Here is an 18,530-nt window from a genome sequence, read left to right on the forward strand (position 1 = left end):
ATTATAAGTAACTGAAATATACTCAAACAAGCAGATCCCAACTGAATAAAACCAATGAAACAAGTAAGCTCATTTCTTTTCTCACCCAAAATCAAAAGCCATAACAGACTGAGTCAATTGTTTGTTTATCTTTGTTTTACTCAAGAGCTGAATATTTTTAAAACAACAGTTTATAACATTACATATTCCTAATTAATCCTTGTCATTTGATCGACTGTTTGATAATACTGATAAAACAGTTGACAGCAGCATAGTTGAAAGAATAAATATTTAGAAAAAACAAATGTCTTAAAAGACTGAGTACATTTTCCTGATCTATATTCTGTAGAATTAAATCGAATATTTGATTCAACATTTGATCTAGAAACTGAGAGAAACCTGCTGCTGCTATATCGGCAACTCTCACAGCAAGGGATCTTTTACGTAGGACTTTGGTGAGAAACAGAGCTAAACACTAAAACTGCAGCGTTTTCATTATGCAATTTGTTTGTTACATCAACTTGTTGCATACTGAATCCAGGGCTTCTAGATTATGGTAGCCCCACTCCCATGGCTAGTGATATTCAATGTTGGGCTAGTAACTACTATTGTTATGTCCGATGGCTAGTGAATTGTTTTTGTAAAATGTTGCTATGAAGTCTATTTTGTAAATATGAATATCCTGCACCCACCCAATCCCACCAATGTTAGTGTTTTTAAACTCTATCTCCCTCTTTAGGTGACATATTTGATTATTATTTAGTAAAATGGTATTAACTTTAAAGTAAAGTAGGGCTAGTGAAGTTTTAATTGTGGCTAGTAAATGTTTAAAATCACTGATCCCAGGGCTAGTGGATTTTATACAAATTCTAGAAGCCTTGCTGAATCATACTGTGAGAACACCTTAATCGGAATGACATTAGTCTTACAGGACAAGTCAACCATCATAACATAAACATGTATCTTGTAATCTTGTAATCTGGTTTGTTGACTAGAGACACTATTCTGATTTAATTATATGGCTCACCTACTGTGAGAACACCTTAATCGGAATGACATTAGTCTTACAGGACAAGTCAACCATCATAACATAAACATGTATCTTGTAATCTTGTAATCTGGTTTGTTGACTAGAGACACTATTCTGATTTAATTATATGGCTCACCTACTGTGATAACACCTTAATCGGAATGACATTAGTCTTACAGGACAAGTCAACCATCATAACATAAACATGTATCTTGTAATCTTGTAATCTGGTTTGTTGACTACAGAGACTATTCTGATTTAATTATATGGCTCACCTACTGTGAGAACACCTTAATCGGAATGACATTAGTCTTACAGGACAAGTCAACCATCATAACATAAACATGTATCTTGTAATCTTGTAATCTGGTTTGTTGACCAGAGACACTATTCTGATTTAATTATATGGCTCACCTACTGTGAGAACACCTTAATCGGAATGACATTAGTCTTACAGGACAAGTCAACCATCATAACATAAACATGTATCTTGTAATCTTGTAATCTGGTTTGTTGACCAGAGACACTATTCTGATTTAATTATATGGCTCACCTACTGTGAGAACACCTTAATCGGAATGACATTAGTCTTACAGGACAAGTCAACCATCATAACATAAACATGTATCTTGTAATCTTGTAATCTGGTTTGTTGACCAGAGACACTATTCTGATTTAATTATATGGCTCACCTACTGTGAGAACACCTTAATCGGAATGACATTAGTCTTACAGGACAAGTCAACCATCATAACATAAACATGTATCTTGTAATCTTGTAATCTGGTTTGTTGACTAGAGACACTATTCTGATTTAATTATATGGCTCACCTACTGTGAGAACAGCTTAATCGGAATGACATTAGTCTTACAGGACAAGTCAACCATCATAACATAAACATGTATCTTGTAATCTTGTAATCTGGTTTGTTGACTAGAGAGACTATTCTGATTTAATTATATGGCTCACCTACTGTGAGAACAGCTTAATCGGAATGACATTAGTCTTACAGGACAAGTCAACCATCATAACATAAACATGTATCTTGTAATCTTGTAATCTGGTTTGTTGACTAGAGACACTATTCTGATTTAATTATATGGCTCACCTACTGTGAGAACACCTTAATCGGAATGACATTAGTCTTACAGGACAAGTCAACCATCATAACATAAACATGTATCTTGTAATCTTGTAATCTGGTTTGTTGACTAGAGACACTATTCTGATTTAATTATATGGCTCACCTACTGTGAGAACACCTTAATGGGAATGACATTAGTCTTACAGGACAAGTCAACCATCATAACATAAACATGTATCTTGTAATCTTGTAATCTGGTTTGTTGACCAGAGACACTATTCTGATTTAATTATATGGCTCACCTACTGTGAGAACACCTTAATCGGAATGACATTAGTCTTACAGGACAAGTCAACCATCATAACATAAACATGTATCTTGTAATCTTGTAATCTGGTTTGTTGACTAGAGACACTATTCTGATTTAATTATATGGCTCACCTACTGTGAGAACACCTTAATCGGAATGACATTAGTCTTACAGGACAAGTCAACCATCATAACATAAACATGTATCTTGTAATCTTGTAATCTGGTTTGTTGACCAGAGACACTATTCTGATTTAATTATATGGCTCACCTACTGTGAGAACACCTTAATCGGAATGACATTAGTCTTACAGGACAAGTCAACCATCATAACATAAACATGTATCTTGTAATCTTGTAATCTAGTTTGTTGACTAGAGACACTATTCTGATTTAATTATATGCTAGGGGCAGGATGTAGCCCAGTGGTAAAGCACTCGCTTGATGTGCATTCTGGGCTATTTCTCGTCCCAGCCAGTGCATCACAAATGGTATATCAGAGGCCATGGTATGTGCTGTCCTGTCTGTGGGAAAGTGCATATAAAAGAGCCCTTGCTGCTAATGGAAAAATGTAGCGGGTTTTCTTTCCAAGACTATTTGTCAAAATTACAAAATATTTTACATCCAATAGCCGATGATTAATAAATCAATGTGCTTTAGTGGTGTCGTTAAACGAAACAAACTTTACTTAATGATATGCTAGGTCAGTACTATATGGTAACATTATTATTCAATTTACATCTTAATACAATTAAAATTTACTGGGTCCTAAAATTATGAGAAACAATTCCATAGGATGTAAAAGAGACCAAATATCATGAAATTAGGGTCTCCACAGGTACTCGAGTACTTGGGTACGAGCAGAGTCTGCTAGACTTGAGTCCATTCTCAGGACTCGAGTACCCATACAAGGAAGAGCACTCTCATTTAATTATATATTTTTTTATGTCATTTTGCCATATGCTTATCACCGATTACCTTATAAGGCTATGACAGTGTGTGGAATGCAATACAATGGCATGATTTGGCATCCATGTTGAGTGCTGGAATTAAGATGCATAATACTATTTTACTTTATTCCTTAGTCTCATCATCGTCTAGTGCAAGTGTCTGGTACTCGGGTCCAAGTTGAGTTTGACCCTCAAGTATTCGAGTCCAATATTTTGGCCTCATGAAGGCCCTACAGGAAATGTTTTACTTTACAGATCATACTTACTACATGTAGTCTCGGAAACTCTCTCTCCATTTCTCCTCATTAGCAAATGTATAAACGTGAACCACAAAGGTCATGATGACAAACGAAAATGCCAAACATGCAAAAATACCTGAAAGTGAAGAAGAATGTTTATCATTAATACAAGATCAATTCAGTCATCTTGCATCCATCATCATAGACAGTTCTGACAGCAAAACATTATTTAATTTTAGTATTGCACATACACCATATAAAGCACACTAGAGCGTGTGCCACCCTCCACTAGATATTGTGTGCCCCCCTTCAGATATCATTCTGACAGTAACAATACTTGCTGTGGATCGCAGTCGGTGTGTATATGTAACTATATGTAGTAGTGTTGGTATAAAGTGCTCCAACTAGCAGTAGCTAGTGGGAATTTCCCTATTAGCTCAGTTGGTAGAGTGCTGGACTCTGGAGTCTGTGGTTCGAATCCCCTCAGTGGAGGTTGACATAGGTACTGGGTGTGTTCTTAACACAAGAATACAATTATAACACAGTCAGGACCCATAACAGTTCAACTGCCCCACAGCTCTGGGACAAAGCTTCACTCGAGCAGGGAGTATGTAGTAGTGTTGGTATAAAGTGCTCCTACTGGCAGTAGCTAGTGGGAATTTCCCTATTAGCTCAGTTGGTAGAGCGCTGGACCTTCGTACTGAGAGTCCATGGATCAAATCCCCTAAGTGGAGGTTAATTTTTCTGTTACATATAAATGTACTTACCTAGTCTCAGAATTGTTTCTCGTATTTTGGAGGTAGCTTTGGCACTGACGGACATTGGGACATCCTTCCTTATCTTAATTAACGTCATCAAACCTGAAATGGATACAGGTTTTTTTCTTAATCTCTGCTATTTGGGGAAGGATATTAATAATAAATTGTGCAAATAAAAAAATATTTTCATATTTTGATATTCTTGAAGACTATGGACAAATTGCAAATGCAAGCTGGTAAGTTCTGTATTCACATATCCCAGTATTAGTCCAAATACTTCTGTCATTGCATACAGAGGATTCGTCATGAGTGCTTTTTTAATATGGAAAATATCAAGCAAGTCTATGTTAACTGGTATTTGTTGAGGCTCTGCCCAGAAAAATATCAATTAACTAGACGAGGTTAATATTTTACATATTAAAAAACACGAGTAGCAAATTCAATTTATCCTATAACACTTCTAAAATAACATATTAATTCAATATTTAGTAAATTAAAGTTCTGAAGTTGCTTCATCAGTAACATGACGTAACACACTTTGACAGCAAAACATTATTAACAGAGTTAATAATGGAAAATATCAAATGGGTTTATGACGTGGATATTATGGGTAATTACAGGATAAATAATTTTATCTTCAATATATATCAATGATAGCAAGGACCTGATACTAAAACGGGGTGCTAAACATTTCTTATATGTTGGCATGAGTTTTCTTCATCTTCAAGTTCAACCCTGGCAGTCAAAGGCTGGTTAGTTCTGGCTTCATATAATCCCAACCCACAGTGAGTTTTCTGAATTTCACTAACACCTGTGACCCAGACAATCAAAGGCTGGACACAGACACAGAATCTATTAACGTGCCCACAAGAGGATCAGCACATCTATCCCAATGGATGGCCGGTGGTCTGACTTGCGGCCAAAGGCTTGAGAAGACCTATATTAGGGAGCCCCTGTTTGTTTTTTAAGTGCACCCCTAGTTACTTTAGGCTAGCCCTGACCTGACCGACTCACCTCTGATAAGAAAGAACATCCCACAAACTAGAACCACTGCCACTGGTCCTAGCACAAATCCAGCTCGCACGCCATTCTTCGTGTAGCCAACAAAACAAATTCCACTCAGAGAGTCCCCGTCAATCTGGGAAAAAAAGTTACTGAGAGTATTGTACAGTGCGCTGTCAATAGCAACCGTCATAATGGACTAACCTCTTACACATATGGACTACCCTCATGTCCATGGACAACCTCTATCATATATGGACTAACCTAATGTCTGTGGTCTAACTGTTAATGTCTATAGTCTAACCTCCCACATCTATGAACTACCGGTAATCTCATATATATGGACCTCTAACATCTATGGATTAATCTTTAATGTCTATTGACTAATCTTCAACATTTACGGAGTAACCTTGAACATCTATGGACTAACCTCTTACATCTATGAACTAACCTTCAACATATATCGATTAACCTACTACATCTATGGACTAACCTCCTACATCTATGGACTAACCTCCTACATCTATGGACTAGCCTACATCAATGAACTATCCTGCTACATCTATGGACTAACCTATTACATCTATGGACTGACCTGTTACATCTATGGACTAACATCCAACATCTATGGACTAACCTCCAATGTCTATGGACTAATCTGCTACATATATAGACTAACCTCCTACATCTATGGACTAACCTACATCTATGGACTAATCTCCAACATTTATGGACCTACATCCAACATCTATGGACTAACCTCCCACATCTATGGACTAACCTCCCACATCTATGGATTAATATACAACATCTATGGACTAACCTGCTACATCTACAGACTAACCTACATCTATGGACTAATCTCCAACATTTATGGACCTACATTCAACATCTATGGACTAACCTCCCACATCTATGGACTAACCTCCCACATCTATGGATTAATATACAACATATATGGACTAACCTGCTACATCTACAGACTAACCTACATCTATGGACTAATCTCCAACATTTATGGACCTACATTCAACATCTATGGACTAACCTCTCACATCTATGGACTAACCTCTCACATCTATGGACTAACCTGTCACATCTATGGACTAACCTCTGAAATAGCGAGACAGATGATGGACAGCACGAGCGGCAGACACCAGCTGATGAGATGGAAGTAGGCTGTCTTGCTGGTGAGGTCGTCGCGTGGTGTGCCCAGCGCCTTGAATGTCACGTGCCATGCGTACGCCAGCATCACAAACCACGTGATCCCTGCCATCATGAAGTAGTAGACGAGCAGAAAGATCACCGTACACGAGGCCGTCTCACCCGATCTGTAACGTAATATCATAGTTATACACATAGTTCATATAGTACATATAGTATATATAGTAGTAGACGAGCAGAAAGATCACCGTATACGAGGCCGTCTCACCTGATCTGTAACATAATATCATAGTTATACACATAGTTCATATAGTACATATAGTATATATAGTAGTAGACGAGCAGAAAGATCACCGTATACGAGGCCGTCTCACCCGATCTGTAACATAATATCATAGTTATACACATAGTTCATATAGTACATATAGTATATATAGTAGTAGACGAGCAGAAAGATCACCGTATACGAGGCCGTCTCACCTGATCTGTAACGTAATATCATAGTTATACACATAGTTCATATAGTACATATAGTATATATAGTAGTAGACGAGCAGAAAGATCACCGTATACGAGGCCGTCTCACCTGATCTGTAACGTAATATCATAGTTATACACATAGTTCATATAGTACATATAGAATGTTACATATGGCATAAATAAAATATTACTCAAGTAACTGATACATGTAATATTAAACAGCTACTTGTAATAGATAATAATTAAAATAATATCATATCGACTTTAGTAGTTCTGATTCTGTGCAGAAGCAAGTCATATCTGTAACATAAATAACATGTATATGGTGTCAGGGGCAGATCTAGGATTTTAATAAGGGGGTCTAAGTTTGGTAAGTTAGGCTGTCAAACTGAATTAGGCATCAGCATCAAACCTACAAAGAATACCAAGCACACTTGAGAATGTTGTATTGTACTGTGTGCAGTCAGTAAGGAAGGGCCATGTACTGATGCCAGGTGAAGATAGACTCATCTTTTTTACTTTTCAGCTAAGGGAGGGGGTCAACACTTGAACCCCCACCTTGGATCTGCCACTGAGTATAAGTAACATACTTTGTACAATTCAATCTGTATTTATTAACAACATTTTGTAGTCTGACCTGTAATATAAGATCTGTATGCTTAATATAAATAGTATATTACACATAGATAATAGGTAATAATTAAAATATTAGATATAGTCTGATTGGTAATATAAATACAATATTACATTCAATCCGATCTGTACATTATTAGTAATATTACATATGATCCAGTCTGTAATATAATTTATTATATATACATTCTGACTTGTAATGTGAATAACATAATTATGTACTTGTACTATTACCATATAGTCAGACCTGTCATGTAAATAACACTCAAACCTGCTCTAGCGGCCACCTGTCTTAAAAGGACACTTTTTGATATTCCCTTTGAGGGCTGCTGAAAGGAATGCTCGCGCAAGGCTTTTGGACTGGTATGCATATTCAACAATATATTATGCACATTATTGTTTAATATCAACAAGTAAATCATTATATTTAATTAGTAAAATGGTTAAATGTGATGGCTGTTATATATACTGGGTGCAGCCATTTTGTACCATCCCAGTGAATACGCCCTCTGGCGAACCGGTGGTTACATAATATCTGAGTTTATTATCCCTTTAGCATGTTTCACTGAACTAGTAGTACTACAGTGAAACTCCTCCAAACCGGACACCCTAGGGCTAACTAAAATGTCCAGTTTTAAGAGGTATGCGGTTTAGAGAGGTTCTCTTATGTACAGAGATTTTAAAAGGGACCGTGAAAAACATCCCGTTTTGATTGAATTCCAGTTTATAGAGGGTCCGGTTTTGAGAGGTTTCACTGTATATATGGATATGTGTAATACATATACTACAAATGAAATAACGATAAACTCAATCACTTAATTAATTCATTTTAACTTATTTTAGTGCTTATATCCAATTAAGGTTCAAGCACACTGTCCTGGGCACACACCTCAGCTATCTGGGCTGTCTGTCCAGGACAGTGGGTTAGTTGTTAGTGGTTAGTGAGAGAGAAGAGGATGTAGTGGTCTTACACCTACCCATTGAGTCATTAAAACTGGGAGCTGGTACCGGGCTGCGAACCCTATACCTACCAGCATTATGTCCGATGACTTAATGACATCTGAGGGGTGGGACTTAGTCCAGAGGTAAATCGCTCACCTGTCGGCCTGGGATCGATTCCCATCGGTGGACCCATTTACTATTTCTCGTTCCAGCCAGTGCACCACAACTGGTATATCAATGGCTGTGGTATGTGCTATCCTGTATGTGGGATGATGCATATAAAAGATTCCTTGCTACTAATGGAAAAATGTAGCAGGTTTTCTCTCTAAGACTATATGCCAAAACATTACCAAATATTTAACATCCAGTAGCCGACGAGTAATAAATGAATGTGCTCTAGTGGTGTCGTTAAACAAAACAAACGTTTAACGACATCTGAGTTTGAAGACAAACAAACGTTTAACGACATCTGAGTTTGAAGACAAACAAACGTTTAACGACATCTGAGTTTGAAGACAAACAAACGTTTAACGACATCTGAGTTTGAAGACTAACAAACGTTTAACGACATCTGAGTTTGAAGACTAACAAACGTTTAACGACATCTGAGTTTGAAGACTAACCCCAGCTGTGGCTCTCCGCTACGGACCGTTCCGTCGGACCGACACACGATGTCGTTCCTTGCGTCGCCGGCGAACTGTGCCAGCCAGCCGATGCTCCCGATGAAGAAACACCCATTGATGAAGAAGAGGATCAGCGCGGGATACCGACTCGCGTTCTTCCAGTCTATCACAAACGTCAGCTGAGAGAGAAAGAAAAAACGGAAATGTATATAGTGTTTTTCCTAGATAGTTTTAGCATGGTGTGGCACCATGCCCCAATAGTCACCATCTTGCCTTAATCAGTGCCATGCTGCCCTGAGATTAAACAATTAATCCTTTTTCAATAATTAATATTAATTCTAAAATTGCCATTATAGAACGTTCAGAAAATGTATTATTAATTAATAAAATATGCCTGTTATATATTTTGCCATTTATTTATTAAAGCAAGCATATTAATAAACATTTATTTTTAATTTCAATTAATTTTTGTTCTCTTTAATGAACTAAAACATTTTTTTTTTTGAAAATTCCCCAAAAGTGCTTAGTTTACCATGCTTTGTCCAAATGTCTAGGGAAAACATTATGTACAATATTAGAGATTAGTTCAGTACCAACACTTTCAGTGGTATTTTGTGATTTATAGCAGGCCTTCTCATGAAAAAAGACTTTCGGGGAGTGATGAATTCCACAGGTACATCCCCAATAAAGTGCCCTTTTTAATGACTTGGAAGGGGTTTTAAATTCATCATCCACAATGTTCAAAACTAAATTGCTCTGAAAACGCATATCTTGGCATCATTGTTTCATGAGGGTAGAACGCAGCCCAGTGGTAAAGTGGCTGCTCGATGCGCGGTCGGTCTAGGATTGATCCCTGTCAGTGGGCCCATTGGGCTATTTCTCACTCCCAGCCAGTGCATCACGAATGGTATATCAAAGGCCGTGGTATATTTTATTCTGTCTGTGGGATGGTGCATATAACAGATACCTTGCTATTAGTGGAAAAATGTTTCGGGTTTCCTTTCTAACACTATATGTCAAAATTATCAAATGTTTGACATCCAATAGCTGATGATTAATAAATCAATGTGCTCCAGTGGTGTCGTTAAACAAAACAAACTTTCATTATTTCAGTTTCTGCCCTAACTTGGATTACATGTATGGGAGCCGTTTGATATTGTGCATTGATATTTAATAATTTTGTAATTCTTTTTTTAAAATTCACTTGCTAAAGGGATGCCAAAAATTACTCTCCTTGACTCAGGCAAGTGATGGGGAGCAAGAGTGATGTCTGTTATATTAAATGTAGTTTAGAAGATACAGTCGATTTACTTTCCCTTACCCCTAAATTATTGTTCTAATTTGTCTGCAGAGGATGTGGCTAATGGTGTCATTTGACAAGTTACACTTACTGGCGGGTTACCACATCATGACAAATGTCTACCCTCACATTTTTTTACTTTATGGACCTTTCATGCATACGAGAACTCCCTCAGCTAAACGACTATTACGTCCTTCCCAACATACATTAGCTCACTTCTTCAAACCCATCTCTCTCTCTCTCTCTCTCTCTCTCTCTCTCTCTCTCTCTCTCTCTCTCTCTCTCTCTCTCTCTGTCTGTCTCTCTCTCTCTCTCTCTCTCTCTCTCTCTCTCTCTCTCTCTCTCTCTCTCTCTCTCTCTCTCTCTCTCTCTCTCTCTCTCTCTCTCTCTCTCTCACACACACACTTACGCCTGACGCCTACACCTACATGTATGACTGTAGCCAGGATGACTAGTTTATACCAAAGACTTACCACAGTAAAGCATGTCGTAATGAGACAGACTGATCCCCAGAATGCAACGAAGATGTGGACCTGGCGATGTTCCGAGTCGGTGAACAGGGGGTTCTGACACTGCAGCCCACACCCGTCGACATCCTCGTACCAACTCTCCTTGTTCCGGGTGGCGATCAGCGGCGGTTCACACCGACCCGTCGTGTTAAACGTTATCTTCTCGTAGGTGTCCGTCTAAAACACAAAACAGAGATAATTATAAAGACACTAGTATTTGGACCTCTTACGGCATTCGCTAAACAGCGTACTCTGAATGTGCACGTAAAGCCCTATGACCTGACCTGACCTCTTACAGCATTGTAATTTGTTTGGTATAAAATTTCTGTTTAGAATCTTTCACCACATCTACTCAGGCGCGTGTTCAAGGGAAGGGGTTGAACAGGCACGGCGGAGCAGCGGGGATCTAGACCCCCCCCGACCCCCCCGACCCCCCCCGACCCCCCCCCCCAAATAATTCTGAATCAAAAATATTATTGGTAGTAAATCTTAAGGCAGGGATGAATTTTAGTTATGGAATGCAGGAAACTGCATTTCAAAACATCTATTTTTCAACTTTTACGGGGGAGCATACCCCCGAACCCCCTAGAAACTTTGCTTTGCGCCCTCCATCTCAGTCCCCACCCCACGCAATATCTACTTGCTTCCGCCGTGCCCGTTGAATCCCGATCACCCCTCTTGCTCAAAACTAATTTTCTTTTTAAAAATATATTTTTTGAGGGGAAGCATGACTCGACACCTTTATAAACTTCGATCATTGAACACTAGACCCCCACCCAGGGCTGCACAAATTGTCTGCATACGCGCATTCTACTATATAGTTATGTGTTAAAGTTATTATTGGTTTGTTTAACGACACTACTAGAATAATTAAATTTTGGCTATTGAATGGAACAAGATTTCATCTTCTGTATTTTTACATCAGCAGCAAGGAATCTTTTGTATGCATTTTCCCACACAAAAAAAACGAAGCACATATCACGGCATTTCACACACCGGTCATAGGGCACTGCTGTGATGAGAAAAAGCAATCAGAGAACATTGGTACAGGGTTCTATCGTTTGACCCACGCACCACAGTCCACTGCTCTACCGGATCTACAGACATTTCATCTTTGAATATATAAGTTTTTACACGTTCGTTTGGCATTAAGTTGGAGACAACTAAATGCTTCTGTTGACCAGTGGTCATTCACAAATTATTGTGCATTTCTTCGAAAAACTACAAGTTTACAAACCGTTGGTATCGTCAAAACTGTGACGTGTGCAAAAAATAACACCAAGACATAAAGTCTTGAGGGGGCAGGACTGGTATATCAAAGGCCGTGGTATGTGCTATCCTGTCTGTGGGATGGTACATATAGAAGATCCCTTGTTACTAATGGAAAAATGTAGCGGGTTTCTTCTCTAACACTACATGTCAAAATACCAAATGTTTGACATCCATTATATATATGCATTTATCATGTATGCTGATGAGTTGTAAAACTTAAGGCAATAAATAAACTTGTTGACTTGAATTACCAATTAAATAGCCGATGATTAATAAATCAATGTGCTCTAGTGGTGTCGTTATAAAAAAAGAAACAAAAAATGTTTTGACCTTACAGTTTTAATAACTTGTCCTTTGTCTATTAACCAAGCCAGATGGATGGTTCTGGAGAAAGATTATATTTATAATCATAGGTAGGCCTACAGGGTTCTATTGTTTGACCCACCCACCACAGTCAACTGCTCTACCAAGTCCGTAGAAACGATATATCAATTGGGTGTGCGCACGCTGTTATGGAGGACATAAGCACAATTGCTTGGGTTTATATAGTTAGACAATAACAAAGTAATGTTCAGGGCCCCGTGCCACAAAGCGATCTTAGCCCTAAGATCACCTTAAGTACACAGCTACCTTATGCACTAAGGTGATCTTAGTGCTAAGATCGCTTCGTGGAACGAGACCCTGGACATAATGTTGGGAGTCATGGTACATTCCTCCTCCCCAACCCCCACCTTCCGGTTTCTACGTACTTGATATAATACAGGCCTAAGATAAAAAAACAAAACAAAAAAAACAAAAAAACAAAACAACAACAACAACAACAACAAAAAAACAAAGCATTAAAAATAGAAAAGTAATAGAAAGAAAAAAATTAGTGAGCGTCCTTGTTTTCCCAAAAAATGTTGGCGGGCAGGATGTTTTTATTTTTATTTTATTTTTTAAACAAAGTGTAATATACTTTACAAACCTAGAAATTCACCACCTGAAGACTACATTTCTTTAACACATCTATGGGGACGGGATATAGCCCAGTTGTTAAGCGCTCACTTGATGCGCGGTCGGTATGGGCTCGATCCCCGTCGGTGAGCCCATTAGGCTATTTCTCGTCACAGCCAGTACACCTTGATTGGTATACCAAAAACGCCGTGGTATGTACTATCCTGTCTGTGTGATGGTGCGTATAAAAGATCCCTTGCTACTAACGAAAACATGTAGTGGGTTTCCTCTTAAAGGGACATTCCCGAGTTTGCTGCATTGTACGATGATATATTTCTACGATTAAACTTACATATTAAATATATTTTCTTGTTTAGAATATCAGTGTCTGTATATTCAATGTATTTCTGATCGTTATAATATTTGTAAGAAGCCCAAACTGGATTTTGTCTTCAAATAATTTCGTACGTACGAACAAATATTTTTTAGGAAATACAATAAAATTTAACCAAGTACAAATATTAGAACGATCAGAAACACCTTTAATATACAACCACTAACATTTTATGCAGAAAAATATATTTTACATGTAATTATAGTCGTCAAAATGTCTCTGTTGGTCGATAACATCTTAAAAATTGCAACAAACTCGGGAATGTCCCTTTAAAGACTATAAATTATGTAAAAATTACCAAACGTTTGACACCTAAAGGGCGGGACGTACCCCAGTGTTAAAGCGTTCGCTTGATGCGCGGTCGGTTTAGGATCGATCCCCATCGGTGGACCCATTGGGCTATTTCTCGCTCCAGCCAGTGCTCCACAACTGGTGTAACAAAGGCCGTGGTATGTTTTATCCTGTCTGTGGGATGGTGCATATAAAATATCCCTTGTTGCTAATAAAAAAAAGTAGCCCATGAAGTGGCGACAGCGGGTTTCCTCCCTCAATATCTGTGTGGTCCTTAACCATATGTCTGACGCCATATAACCGTAAATAAAATGTGTTGAGTGCGTCGTTAAATAAAACATTTCTTTTTTTCTAATGAAAAAGATATAGCGGGCTTCAAAGACTATATGACATCCAATAGACGATGATTAATACATCAATGTGCTCTAGTGGTGTCGTTAAATATGTATTTCATACTGGTAAATGGCGTTGGGACGCGCGACATAAACGTAGGTCAGAGGCCTCGGAAGCGTGGGTCAACTCATGGGCTCATCAAGTTTGTTCTTTCTTTTATAGACTCTGATGCATGTTATTATTGTGCTGTTGTTGTGTTGTAGACCTATGCTCTTATATAGACTCTGATGCATGTTATTATTGTGCTGTTGTTGTGTTGTAGACCTATGCCCTTATATAGACTCTAATGCATGTTATTATTGTGCTGTTGTTGTGTTGTAGACCTATGCCCTTATATAGACTCTAATGCATGTTATTATTGTGCTGTTGTTGTGTTGTAGACCTATGCCCTTATATAGACTCTAATGCATGTTATTATTGTGCTGTTGTTGTGTTGTAGACCTATGCTCTTATACAGACTCTAATGCATGTTATTATTATGCTGTTGTTGTGTTGTAGACCTATGCCCTTATATAGACTCTAATGCATGTTATTATTGTGCTGTTGTTGTGTTGTAGACCTATGCCCTTATATAGACTCTAATGCATGTTATTATTATGCTGTTGTTGTGTTGTAGACCTATGCTCTTATATGAATTTGTGCTCGCCTGAGGTGCTTGCGTTCCAACCAGTGCACCACAACTGGTCAAAGGCCGTGGTATGTGCTTTCCTGGCTGTGGGAATATACATATAAAAGATCCCTTGCTGCATTAGAAAAAATGTAGCGGGTTTCCTCTGATGACTACACGTCAGAATTATCAAATGTTTGACATCCAATAGCCGATGTTTAATTAATCAATGTGTTCTAGTGGTGTCGTTAAACAAAACAAACAAAACTTTCTCCGTGTTTTCTTCCTCCCCGTCCTCTCTTCATTTCCTTCGTCGTGGCACTGTCTCACTACCATGTACATGTAACCACTAGTTAAACTTAGCAACACTAAACAAACGTATACGCCTTCTTGTCCATACAATAAAACACAAAGCTAGCTTTGTCCCATGCAGAATGAATGAATGAACGTTTTTTTTTTTTAATATGAATTTGCACACCCACCCCATCCCTAAAAAAACATCCCTGCCACAGCTCGTATAAGCTATAACACAACACGCGTTTCTTGATGTAAATAAATGCCGGGCTAGCTAGACTTAATAACAATCTGTATAGAGGTCAACGTGTGGCACATGTCGTGGAATGGCATTACGCGCTGCATCTGACAGTCAGTACAAACACTCTCCTCCCATTCAACAACAGACGAGTTTTCTTTGACCCACAGACAAGGACGTGATCGTTATATGCAAGGGAGTAGCGTAGTTTGGATCAAGGGGGGGGGGGGGATGGGGGAGATGTTGAATATGAACCCTGGGGACTCTTTTTGAACAACCTAATATTGCTCTCTAAAATTTGTTTTAACCTCAGTGCGGGGGCGCATACGAACCCCCACCCCACCTCCCTTCCCCAACACAAACACACAGTTTTGGCCCCTGTATGATAGGATCTGTCAGACACAAATATACCAACACAAAAAATAAACACTCCATCCATACCAGTGATAACGCGATGATTAGCGGGGATGGGGGGGGGGGGTGCAGTGGGGGGGGGGGGGTAGGGGTAATAATCGTGTATTTAACGACACCACTGGAGCACATTGATTACTTAATCATCGGCTATCGGATGTCAAATCACCAAGTGAAGACAGACTTCGAACAAGGCCTTGCATGGTGTCGTTAATCAAACTCGAAGTATAACATCGACAAACGCTGTCATTGAAACATAAATTCCTGATTCAAAATGCCCCAGAATGCACGGGGGAAAATGCATCTATTTAAAACAAAATGTGGGTGCGGGACCATTATCTCGTGAACATCGGGCGGCATTTAACTCAGTCGGTTGAGTGCTCGCTTGAGGTGCTTGCGTCGCAGGATCGAACCACCTTGGTGGATCAATTCAACTGATTGGATTTTTTTTTATCGTTCCAACCAGTGCACCACAACTGTTCAATGAATGAATCAATGAATGTTCAACGACACCCCAGCACAAAAAAAATACATCGGCTATTTGGTGTCAAACAATGGTAAATGCAAAAATGTAGTGCACAACTGGTGAAAGGCCGTGGCATGTGGGAAAGTGCATATAAAAGATCCCTTGCTGCTAATGGAAAAATGTAGCAGGTTTCCTCTGATGACGAGTCAGAATTAACAAATATTTGACATCTAGGCCTAATAGCCGAGATTTAATTAATCATGAGAGAGAGAGAGAGAGAGAGAGAGAGAGAGAGAGAGAGAGAGAGAGAGAGAGAGAGAGAGAGAGAGAGAGAGAGAGACCAAATCTCAAAATAATGTATATAGCCACAAGCTAAAAATTAAATAAATATGTAGCTGTCACGCCCTTAACCCCCAACCCACCCAACCCCGATTGTGTTATCTTTCGACTCATATGAAAGCGTGTACTTCTATTGTCTATAAGTATATTTATTTTATGACGTCCGTACGCCAAACGTGTGCGATTATAAGGGAGATAACTATCTAAAGCAGGCGTTATTCACAATTCTAACTCGAATAAGTTAATTTTTGGCCTGTCAAAGAATTGATTTACTATCAAGACAAGTAAAGGGAAGTAACTCGAACCAATATTTTTACAGTGATCAATGAATTCTTTTTCTTTCTGCGTCGCCTTCTCGATGGCATTAACCTGATATTTTATTAGTGTTTGCGATTCTTATTAACAACAATGGAGTAAGCCCTCGGTGTTGTAGAAGAGCATATCAAACACACATACTACATTGTGTCTCTGACAGTATGGACTCGAATGATTTCTCAGCATTGTGCTAGTACAAATGATTTCGCGACGAGAGATCGTCCTTTCAGATTTGCCGACGGAACTTTAGGTTTCACACAAGGCCATGGCTGTAACCATGGGGTGGGGTGGAAACAGGCACTTACCCCCCCCCCCCCCCCCCACCCCCACCCCCAGGTGCCTTTTTCAGTTTAGAAGTTTTATCTACGCATAGGCCTATGGTCTGATTACTCAGTCGGTTGAGCTATCGCCTGAGGTGCTTCAGTCGCAGGATCGAATTACGGTGGATCCATTCGACTGATTTAATTTTTTCTTGTTCCAACCAGTGCACCACAACTTGACAAAGGCCGTGGTATGTGCTTTCCTGTCTGTGGGAAAGTGCATATAAAAGATCCCTAGCTGCTAATGGGAAAAATGTAGTGGGTTTCCTCTGATGACTACGAAACAGAATTACGATATATATTTGACATCCAATAGCCGATGATTAATAAATCAATGTGCTCTAGTGGTGTCGTTAAACAAAAACAAACTAACTTTAAAATCTCTGCTGGGACACTGATCACAAAAGAAGCTAGAAGAAGAAATGTTTTATTTAATAACGCACTCCAGATATTTCTATTAACGGTTATGGTGGACCACACTGATAATGAGTTGAAATCCACTTCCGCATCGCCATGCGCGTCTCATTCCGACTCTAGGTGTGGTGCGAGTACATTTTAGAATGCTTCCATCAGATAACTGTTCAAGCACGCTTGTCGTGGACACAATATCGGACTTCTCCAGAGAGATATCCTAGACAGGTCTTTCCGATTAGAAGCAAGCAATTTTTATATGCAGCATACCATGGAAAAGATAGTACATACCATGGCCTTTGTTACACCAGGGTAAGTTCAATCAACCGCTTGTCGCTAACGTCTGCTAGACTGGTTTATACGCTTCACATTACATCAAATGGCCATGTCGGGAACCAATCAAATAGTTCACGAATGTTAGCGAAATGTTCGCTGGCTGAACTTAGGCCAGAACTTTGCGGAGCACTGGCTGAAACGAGAAATGCCCCAATGGACCAATGGACCAGCTGACGGGGGTCAATCCTAGAGAGATCAAAAACTGAAGGCGCATCATGCGAACACCTTACCAGCTCCAAAAATAAGCTAGATTGTACCAGAAGGGTTTTTGTTGTTGTTCTAAGTTGAGAGGAGACCCATGACATCCTGCTGCTAGGCATCGGGCTTTGCGCGACACATTTTACACCCCCACCTCGGGTGCCCTGTTTGTCTTGTAGTTCCCCACCCCCTTAATTATTTAAGGCCAGGGCCCCGTTCCACGAAACAATCTTAGCACTAAGATCATCTTATGTGCATACTATATTATTCACTTACGGTGATCTTAGCGCTAAGATCGCTTCTTGG

General features: G+C 39.1%; 1 protein-coding gene across 1 annotated transcript in view; it reads right to left on the reverse strand.

The window, feature by feature from the left end:
- The window catches only part of LOC121376807 (smoothened homolog), a 31,542-nt gene that overhangs the window by 8,807 nt on the left and 4,205 nt on the right, over positions 1 to 18,530 (reverse strand). Inside the window, exons 3-8 of the mRNA XM_041504581.1 lie at positions 10,968 to 11,180; positions 9,195 to 9,373; positions 6,464 to 6,683; positions 5,365 to 5,488; positions 4,360 to 4,452; positions 3,620 to 3,728 (exon numbers count right to left, since the gene is read on the reverse strand). Coding sequence (XP_041360515.1) covers positions 3,620 to 3,728; positions 4,360 to 4,452; positions 5,365 to 5,488; positions 6,464 to 6,683; positions 9,195 to 9,373; positions 10,968 to 11,180 — 938 coding nt within the window. The remainder of the gene's footprint in view (positions 1 to 3,619; positions 3,729 to 4,359; positions 4,453 to 5,364; positions 5,489 to 6,463; positions 6,684 to 9,194; positions 9,374 to 10,967; positions 11,181 to 18,530) is intronic.

The sequence above is a fragment of the Gigantopelta aegis genome, chromosome 7, assembly GCF_016097555.1.
Source record: "Gigantopelta aegis isolate Gae_Host chromosome 7, Gae_host_genome, whole genome shotgun sequence".
NCBI classification, from domain to species: domain Eukaryota; kingdom Metazoa; phylum Mollusca; class Gastropoda; order Neomphalida; family Peltospiridae; genus Gigantopelta; species Gigantopelta aegis.